The sequence below is a fragment of the Amphiprion ocellaris genome, chromosome 13 (genome assembly GCF_022539595.1).
Source record: "Amphiprion ocellaris isolate individual 3 ecotype Okinawa chromosome 13, ASM2253959v1, whole genome shotgun sequence".
Classification (NCBI taxonomy): Eukaryota; Metazoa; Chordata; class Actinopteri; family Pomacentridae; genus Amphiprion; species Amphiprion ocellaris.
In genome coordinates, this window is record NC_072778.1 from 35,453 (window position 1) to 45,918 (window position 10,466).

Sequence of the window (10,466 nt, forward strand, 5' to 3'; positions counted from 1 at the left end):
TTTTAAAGAATTGTTTTACACCTAAAATATGAAGAAAAACCAAAATAATTTGCTATTATATCACATTTCCAGCTGGATTTTAACACAAACCTGATTTAAAGTGAACTTAATATGCACGAGCTGCAGGAAATAGACGAATTAACCAATTAAACGTATGTATTTTTCCAAATGCTTTCCATTAAAGAAACAAAAATAATGCTGCAAATGTATTTGAATATTAAGGTCAAGACCATACAATATTACATATGAGATATACGCAGCTAAATACTTGAAAAAAATATTTTGAAAAATGTAAATTTGTAATTTAAAAAATATAGATAATAATTAAGATCAAGATCCTATTGTGTTGTTTATATATACATTTACTTGACTAATTTAAATAATAATGCCATGGCTCTATGATTTTATATATTATTTACCTGACTAATTAAATATTAAGATAAGGCTTTTCATTATTATTTAGCATATAAATGTACCTTAATATTTTTAAATTATGGTTTCTCTAAAATATTGCATGTTATATATATTTTCCTGAATAATTTAAAGCCATGGAGTATTATTTTTTTTCGACATGTACTGTAATTTTGAAATTTAAAAACAAATAGTATTATAATTTTAATGTTAAGGCCAAGACCTGAAAACATCATTTCGTAATCTGCAATATTACATTTTGAATAGTTTAATTATTATGGTCATACAGAATTACTTATTTAAACGAACTAAAACAATTTAAATATTGAGACCACCTACTTCGCTATTCTATATAAAATAAATGAAACGCTATATATTTCAGGTTATTATACTTGTACCTTTTTAACTTTTTAACTCTTTAAAAAGGGATATTCAATCTCTGAGCACTTTGTGGTTAAAAAAAAGAAAAATCTAATTGTTTCTGTAAATTTATTTAAAAAATAATTTAAATCACTCATTAGTAGGAAACCCGCTTGGCCGACTGGCAGTAACCGTCCTCCGCCTGCAGGGGGCAGTAGGTCGCTGAATTAATGCTCCACTATAATCCAGAGAAGAAGACGAAGAATAAAACTTCCGCCCAAGCTGTTTCCACGGCAACCAGACAGATTCAAACATGGCGCCCGGTGAGTTTTTGTAGTTCTTTGTTCCAAACAAACAGACAAATAAACAGTAGAAAGTGAGTGTTCGACAGGATTATGACGTTTAAATGTCGGTTTTAAAGACGTTTATAGAGAACCAGCGGCTGGGAATAAACCGTGAAACCAGCAGTTAGCTAGCAGCAGGCTAACAGGCTAAAGCTTCAGTTAATGTGGTGTTTTATGTTCAGCGTCTGTCCGGTTATTAAAGCCTCAGACTGAAGTCAGTCCTGTTTACTAACCGCAGCGCACACTTTACTGCAGGTACTACTGCTAATACTACTGCTAAAATACTACAACTACGACCTGTGATGTTGTACAAATCCTCATTTAAAAGCACAAATTGCCGTTAAACTGTCAAACAGAGGGAAGAAAACAAATCTTTAGTTCATCAGTAATCATTTTCGGGGTTTATTTAGCAAAAATAGCAGTTTGTTATGCAGTTTTATTGTTGAATATGTCATAGTCCTTTTTATATTTATATTTTTAGTCTCTTTGCTTTTGTATTTTCCTGTCGTGCTTCTTCCATGTTTCATTCGTATGCAGCTGCTGTGATGTAAGTTTACCTGGTCAGAAATTAATAATCTTTATCAGATTTTAGCATATCATAAAATAATCATTATTTGCAAGCCTAAAATTCAAATCAACAATCAATACTCATAAAATAAGTATATATGTCTGTAAACAGAAGTGTACGGAATCCAGTTTAATTCAACATTAAATAAATAAGTACTGAGAAATTATTCCAAAATTCATGCATTTTTTTCATGAACATTCCTATGAAATGTGTAAATGTTGCAATGAAACAGGGGTTGCCCTGAAGTAAACAAATAAGTGAAGGAATAAATATATAAATACATGCAATAAATAAATACATTTTAGTATTTTAACCCTGTAAAACCCACTGTTGCAAAAATACAGTTTTATTATTATTATTATTATTATTATTATTATTAGTAGTAGTAGTAGTAGTAGTAGTAGTAATAATTATTATTTGTATCTACATAAATATATATTGTTTAATGTATTTTTTTCAACGTTTGGATTTTACATATATATATATATATATATATTTAAGTTTTTGTTTTTATTATTTATACATGAATATATATATATATATATATATATATATATATATATATATATATATATATATATATATATATATATATATATATACATATATATATATATTGTTGAGAAACATGGAGGTATGGAGATTGGAAATTCTATTTATTTTTATCATGATGATGAATTAACCACATATATCTTCTCAGTTTGTAAAAAGTCAGGTTACTGTGTGCATTACATCTAAAACTGGTTCTGTCAGATTACCTATTCGTTGGGGCCGGGGGTGGCCATTTCTAAACTTATCCTTGGGGTTAACCATTCCTTAACCTCTAAATTTAAACCTAGCAACTTACCAAGTGCAGAATCCGATGAGAGAAAAGCTGCCGTTAACAGACATGACTGGTAATTAATTTGACCATTGGAAAGTGGCTACTCAGTTGAGTTAGTTATCAGAGGAAGCAGGATAGGCGTCTGGATGGAGGCAGTTAGAAGCTAGGTGAATTTTCTCGCTTACCAGCTTAAAAATGTTCCTCAGATCCCATCTGGGTTGTACCATATGGGCTACGGGAACCGGACCCGTTAGATGGAGAGCTGGTCCAGTAATTCTCTGATAGTTAATTAATTAATTTGATTGATTTAGGAGGTTACTGGCCTTAGGATTCCACTATATATATATATATATATATATATATATATATATATATATATATATATATATATATATATATATATATATATATATATATATATATATATATATATATATATATATTTAAGTTTTAGTTTTTATTATTTATATCTAAATATATAGATGTTATTTTTTGCTCATTTTCCCTGATAATTGGGTTTTACAGGGTTAAAAAGAACATTTTTCAAAAGGCTATTACTTTTATATATTTATTGAAATAAATAAGTATAAATTGTGTTCAATATTTATTTCATATTTCATATTATTCATTATTTATTTATTTACAGAAACAGAAAACTGAAATAACTTGGTCTAAGTTTGGCTTCAATGATACTTTCAAACCCAGCAAAAACTGATATTTAAGCCTGACTGTGATCTAAATAAACACAGGTGGAGATTCAAGGTTCGATTCAGGAGAAATACAAAAAAAGATTCACTGAAATGTCAGAAATTAAATCTTCAGATCTTCCTAGAGAACCTGGAAACACTCAAAACTCCCAGATGACAGAAATGTCCTGAAAATAAATCAGACCTTCTGGTGTTTTCTGTCGTCTGAGAGTGAAGCGACAGCAGCTGAAATGATGTTCAGGCAGCAGATGGTGGAAAAAGAGACGCTCTGAACCCTCATTTTATTTAGAACGATGTCTTTTACATCCTAATCTAGAAATCAATTCTCAATAATAATAATAATCATTAGCTGAGCAGCTGGAATTTCTTCTGTTTTTCATATTTAATATCTAACATACAGCAGAAACAATGAGGTGATTTGTCAATTAGTTTTGTGAAAATTTGATCATTTTAATTATTGAAGCAAAAAATATACATAAAAGATTGAACACATTATTATTATTATTATTATTATTATTATTATTATTATTATTATTATTATTATTATTATTAATGATAATAATAATAATAATAATAATAATAATAATAATAATAATAATAATAATAATAATAATAATAATAATAATAATAATAATAAAAAAATCATAATTATTAGTATTATTAGTATCATAATTATTGTTATCAATTATTATTATTATTATTATTATTATTATTATTATTATTATCCATCCATCCATTATCTATACACCACTTAATCCTCACTAGGGTCATGGGGGGGGCTGGAGTCTATCCCAGCTGACTCAGGTGAAGGCAGGGGACACCCTAGACAGGTCACCAGTCTGTCACAGGGCTACATACAGAGACAAACAATCACTCTCACATTCACACCTACGGGCAATTTAGAATGATCAGTTAACCTCAGCATATTTTTGGACTGTGGGAGGAAGCCGGAGTACCCGGAGAAAACCCACGCATGCACAGGGAGAACATGCAAACTCCATGCAGAAAGATCCTGGGAAAGCCGGGACGCGAACCAGGGATCTTCTAGCTGCAAGGTGAAAGTGCTAACCACTACACCACTGTGCAGCCCTATTATTATTATTATTATTATTATTATTATCATTATCATTATCATTATCATTATCATTATCATTATCATTATCATTATCATTATCATTATCATTATTATTATTATTATTATTATTATTAATATAGCTGTCAGGATTTATTGTTTTCTTTTTTCATAAATAAAAAATAAAGTGAAATTCTTTGGGTTTTGGACTTTTGTTTGAAGAAAATAAAACATTTGAAGACATTTTTTCCCATCAGAGTAAAAAAATTGATGGTTATTAATTCTACTGAGAGGATTTTATGTCGCTCCAGAGTTCTAAAGTTTATTATCGACTGTAAAATGTGAACATTGAGTCTTTCTCTGACCGTTTGATTTTCTTTTTGTCTTGTTTTTCTGCAGGAAATCAAATTATCGTATCCTTCACAAGAATCTGCTGCAGAGCTTCAGCTCAAACTCACGGCTTCTAATGAGCGTCTCAGTCTGTTCACAGTTCATTTAGTCCTTATTTATAACACTAAAATATGTTCTGTAAAAATATTGTGGCTGAATTATGAGAATTTGATGTTTTCATGAATTTTTGTGTTTTTAAGCCTCAAAAATAAACCTTCAGAGTTTCCATCAGATTAAAATGTTTAAATGGATCCAACAGACGACGCGTTTTTAATTATTTGACCTGAATAATGGAAAAGAGTTCAACATTTTTCTGAAATGAATCAAGAACTGTTCAAAACACTTTAAAATATGTCCAAAATGTCCCAAACTACTCCAAAGTACTCCAAAAAGACTTTAAATCTGTCCAGAATTACCAAAATTGTCTTAAAAGGACTCATAATATCATTTTGATGAGTCTGAATGTCTAAAAACTGAAACTTAGTCTGGTCAAACTTTAACTCATCAGGTTCTACTGATGTTAGAGCCTCAACAGTTGGAGAAATGTGGACCAAAGACTGGATTTTAGTAGAAACATGGATCCATCCATAGATATACACTTACAGGAACTTTTTCCGTTTGGATCCTTTTAAACATTTTAATCTGATAGAAACTGTTCTGTCTGTTCTCACCACATTTCACGGCTGCTGGAGTTTTATTACTGCAGATACTGAACCTTTAAATGGCTTCTCAGGTAAGAAGTTTTTTTGAGGGTGAAAATACAAAGATTTCCAGGTGGGAAAACAGATAAAATTCTCCAAATTCAGCCAAAAGATTTTGCTAATGGCTCCAAAATAACACACAGGTGAACAAAATATGAGATACTGACTGACCCAGAAGTCTTTTTATCAGGTGATATTCGTGGTTTTGCTCTAACGTCTGATGAAGCAGCAGCTCCAAGGGTTCCTCATTCAGCAGCGAGGACTCCTTCTGTTAATGGAAATCTCCTTGACTCGTCCTCAGCTCTCGTCCACTCCTCTGCAGATCCTCTTCTACCTCAACAGCTGGTACTTCGCCGCCTTCTACCTGGCAGAGATCCTCATGTTCATCTACAAAGGTCTGCTGCTGCTTCAGAACATCCAACCTGCTGCACGAACACAAAGAATATATAAGAATAACAACATGAAAATGTCTGATTGTGATCATCAGTTAAAATTGTACATCCAGTCACTAAGAAATCTCACTCAGCTGTTAACTTTCAGCTAAAAACTGAATGTTTTAGACAGAATTTTAGACATTAAATCAAACAAAATGGTCTGAATTTCTCACCTTCAGCTCAGCAAAAGCATTTTCTCATTTTTTAACGTTTCACAGATCAATATTTAAAATAATCTGTCAAACTGAAAACCTTTAAATTCCTTGAGACACAGTTGTCCATTCAGAAAATTTTTTATTTCTGTTTCAAATATCAGGTTTTTCCATGTAAAACAGTTTTTGGAACCTCCAAAGGTTTTATCCAGCAGCAAAATAATTAGACCTGAGAATGAAAAGCATTTTTCTAATTTGAGGTTTCATTTTGTTGACACAAATCGAGCAAAAAGAAACACAAACTGACCACAAAGAGACACAAAAATGAACATAAAGAAACACAAAATGACCACAGAGACACAAAAATGAACATAAAGAAACACAAAATGACCACAAAGACAATGATCACAAAGAGACAAAACTACGACAGAAAGACACAAAATGACCTCAAACAAACTCAAAACAACCGTAAAGCGACACAAACCGACCACAGAGACACAGAAATGAACATAAAGAAACACAAACCGACCACAAAGAGACACAAAAATGAACATAAAGAAACACAAAAAAGACAGAATGATCACAGAGACAAAACTACGACAGAAAGACACAAAATGACCTCAAACAGACTCAAAACAACCACAAAACAACCACAAAGAGACACAAAATAACCACAGAGACACAAAATAACCACAAAGAGACAAAACTATTTCAGAAAGACACAAAATGACCTCAAACAGGCTCAAAACAACAACAGAGAGACACAAAACAACCACAAAAACAATAAGAATTGAGAATAAACATTTTTCAAGCAGTTTTCTTATTACAAGTTTCATTTATGCAGCATTTTAGATTTTTCTGTTCATTTAATTGCAGCAAAAAGCAGATTTGTGTCTGATAATGGAACCAGTGAGCAGACAGAGGATTTAACAGACAGAAGAAGCTTAAAGCCACAGATAATGCAACAAATTTACCAGGAAACTTTCTAAACTCAGATTAAAAGCAGAGAAGTGAGAAGTGAGTTCTTACTTCCTGGTTGTGGTTCTGGTGTGCGTTCAGGCGTCCTGCTGCCGTATCCGTCAGATAATCTGGTTCTGGATGTGGTTCTGCTGCTGCTGTTCCTCGCTCTGGAAACCCTCCGGATCTTTTACGGTGAGTCATGGAGACACAGAACACATAACAGAACATATAATGACCATTTTTTAAAATGTATTCCACATAAAATCTGCCAAATCTGTAAAAAGTCCACGTCTCCACTCTCAAGCTCAGATGTGTTTTTGTAAATGTCATGGTTCTATCTGCCGGAAATGATGGAAAAAGTCCATTAAAAAGTGATAAATATGGACCCACCTCTATGGACTTCATTCATCCAGTCTGAAGGTAGAACTCTACTGGGTCTCTGCTGTTTCAGGCTGGAAGGGGAACCTCTGTGAACGTTCTCTGGCCTCCTGCGTTTCCATCTTCATTCTGTTTCCATGCGCTGCTCTGGCCGTCTACTACCTGCTGCTGCAGACCTTCGTCCTGCGGCTGGAGTTCATCCTCAGCTCCGTCCTGCTCGCCTTCTACAGCCTGGAGTTGCTGCTCGGCCTGCTCTCCATATCAGCCTTCTCCAGGTGACACCGTCCTCCAGGTCCACTTCTCCTCCTGCATCTCCACCACTAACGCTCTGTTTGTCTCTGCAGGTCTAAAGTGTACTGAGGAGGAGGAAACTGGAAACAGGACGGATCGTGTAAATAGAATTCTCCTAAAACATCTAAATGTGGTTCATATTTTTCTATCACAGCTTTTTTTTTTACTGAGAATGTATAAACCTTGAGATAAAAGTGTTTTTGTAAATAAACTTTAATAAAAGTGAAATAAAACATCCCAGGAGGTCTTTGTTTCTTAGTTTTAGACATGATAGACCACAAACGCACACAAAATGACAACAAAAAGATGCACACCAACATAAAATGACTCCAAAAGACACACAAACATACAACCATTAGATACCAAATTGCTACAAATTGACCACACAAACACACAAATCGACCACAAAGACATAAAATGACCACAAAGAGATAGAAATTGACCACAAAAATCAACAAAATTACAACGAACAGACACAAAACAACTACAAAGATGCACACAATTGTCACAAATTGACCAAAAAAGACACAAAATGACCACAAAAAGGTCTGTATCGACCACATAGACATACAATGATCTCAAAGACACTGAAAAAGACCACACACACAACTACACAAACACACTACACAAATGACAATAAAAAGACACATAATGTCCACAAAGACACAAAACAACTACAGAAAAAGATAAAATTATGACAAAAAGACACAAAACAACCACAAAGAGACACAAAATTGGCACAAATTGACAAAAGAAGACACTAAATGACCACAAAAGATCCAAATTGACGACAAAGACACAAAAAATGGCTACACAAACGCAAAATGACCACAAAAAGAGATAAAATTGCAACCAACAGATAAAAAGCGACAAAATGACAACTAGTGACACACAGCAACAAAAAGCCCCAAAATCACCACAGAGACCCAACAATACAACCAATAGACAAAATGAACCATAAAAAGGGCCAAAATGACAACAAACAGACACAAAACAACCACAGAAACACAAAATTGTCACAAACTGACCAAATAAAAGCACAAAATAACGACAAAGACAGAAAATGAACACAATCAGATGCAAAACTTACTTTAAACACTTGACGTGTAGAAACCAGCAAAATGCAGCAAGATGTCACCTTTTACAGTTAAATTGTGCGTTTTCTGCTTAGAAATTCATCAAATCCTCAAAAGATTGTTATTAAAAAAGCACTTTTGTCATTTTTGAGTTAAATTCATGGATTCTTGTATCCTTTCCTGTGTTTCAGGTTCATATGTGGCCTTCTGCTGCCACCCACTGAACGATTGGTGGAACTACACATTAACAAACTCATTCATCACTGACTTTCAGTTTGTGAAGATATGAGGATCAAAGTCACCGTGGGACGTGTTGGGTTTCTATCATTTCACTTTCACAACATTTAGGAAACAGCAGACAGGAAGTAGAGCAGCTTTAAGTCCAGACAGAGTTCTGATCACTGATTACAATCCTACTGGACCATCATTTTATGACTTCAGTCATTAATTCAGATGAAATTAAAAGACAATCAATGCGTAAATAACAAGAGGATTGCCTGTTTTTAGGGTTTTGTGTTGTCCAGACTTCAATCAGTTTCAGGTCTTTCATACAGATAAAGTCAGAAATAGTCTTTCTAAAAAGGATGGATTGTCTTCATTGGGGCTGTACACACATAGGATTCATTCTTTGTGATAAAAATGTTCCCAGATACACTAATAAGCCTCCCAAATGGATCTTGGATAATTTTTTGTAACTTCAGATGCTATAGATCTAGAATTAGAACCCCCTTCCATCAGTTCTAAATGAAGCATGATGCACCTGACCAGGCCATGTTTTGGCCAAATGTTGTACAGGAAGTCCTCGGTTTACGACCTACAGCATTTCATCTTTCCATCAGAACTGGTTATGTGGAACTAGCTGATGAATGGACACGTAGAAACTTTGTTCAGGAAGATTTGTCAGTAGCTCAGAGGGCAGGCTGCTTTTTACACAACCTTGTAAGAGAATGTCTGTCAATGCTTTCAGCAGAATTTAGAAACACAACACTTCCTAAACAGATATTTAGAGGCTGTGAGGTTGAACGTTTGAGAGTCTATCAGTGTGTTTGTTTGTGGTCCTTCTGTTTCTAGGTGGAAGCTGAATTAGTGAGGATGACTCCTGCTGCTGTCATCTCTAAACTCCTCACACATCTTTACCTGCACATGAGGAAAATCACTCCTGTAGAATGCAGGTATGTTTGTCATTATTATAAAAAGATGTTGCTTGGTGACCTGTCAGAAACCCATTATACAGAGTCAGCCAAAATAATGTTTACACACATCAGGAAAAGAAAAACTAGCATAAATATTTCAATACCAAATTTATTCAGACATCATGAGATTAATAAAAGTTATCTTTGGCCTCTACAATTACAAGAGGTGCTCAAAGTGGTGGCCACTGGCTTCCAGACATTTCTGTTGTGTTGTAGACGTCACTTGTTGATGCTCCATTCATGAGGGTAGCGCCATCTGTTGGGAAAACATCGTACAACAGGACACAGAGTTATCGTGATTTGATCAAACTTAGAAAGAGGAATCTATATGTATAGAAGTACTGATACAAATGAAATATTTATTAAAGTTTTTCTTTTCCTGATGTGTATCTACATTGTTTTGGCTGATTCTGACTCTGTGAACTTAATGAGAACTAAACTGTCATTTAATTGTTGCTCTGAAAGCTTCTTTAGTGAAAACCGGCTGGTGTTGTGCTTGAAACAAACTGCTGTTGAGGTCTGTGTTTTGAGGTTTAACTCCACAGTTTCTGAATGAACTGATAGTTGTTTTTTTCCTGATCAATGTGGACGTTATAATTGATGGTA

At 33.6% G+C, this 10,466-nt stretch overlaps 1 protein-coding gene across 4 annotated transcripts; it reads left to right on the forward strand.

Annotated features, from left to right (window-relative positions):
* Positions 1 to 1,058: 1,058 nt before the first annotated feature.
* Positions 1,059 to 7,828, forward strand: tmem216 (transmembrane protein 216). Of its 4 annotated transcripts, none has more exons than XM_023294864.3 (6): positions 1,059 to 1,094; positions 4,685 to 4,698; positions 5,678 to 5,771; positions 7,022 to 7,114; positions 7,374 to 7,575; positions 7,645 to 7,828. In XM_023294864.3, the coding sequence occupies exons 1-6, from the start codon at positions 1,085 to 1,087 to the stop codon at positions 7,658 to 7,660; spliced, it is 429 nt and encodes a 142-aa protein (XP_023150632.1). In that variant the 5' UTR covers positions 1,059 to 1,084; the 3' UTR covers positions 7,661 to 7,828. The 4 variants fall into 4 exon arrangements, with proteins under 4 accessions (XP_023150632.1, XP_054872302.1, XP_023150629.1 ...); XM_055016327.1 differs by lacking the exon at positions 1,059 to 1,094 and adding an exon at positions 4,098 to 4,268; XM_023294861.3 differs by lacking the exons at positions 1,059 to 1,094; positions 4,685 to 4,698 and adding an exon at positions 4,704 to 4,763 and having other exon boundaries at positions 5,567 to 5,771.
* The last annotated feature ends 2,638 nt before the right edge of the window (positions 7,829 to 10,466 follow it).

Excerpts from the sequence above, each read along its gene's own strand:
- tmem216 (XM_023294861.3), top strand. The coding sequence starts at position 5,597 with ATGAAGCAGCAGCTCCAAGGGTTCCTCATTCAGCAGCGAGGACTCCTT. Across the intron at positions 5,772-7,021 it reads CCTCATGTTCATCTACAAAG|GCGTCCTGCTGCCGTATCCG; the intron begins GTCTGCTGCTGC and ends GTGTGCGTTCAG. Across the intron at positions 7,115-7,373 it reads AACCCTCCGGATCTTTTACG|GCTGGAAGGGGAACCTCTGT; the intron begins GTGAGTCATGGA and ends CTGCTGTTTCAG.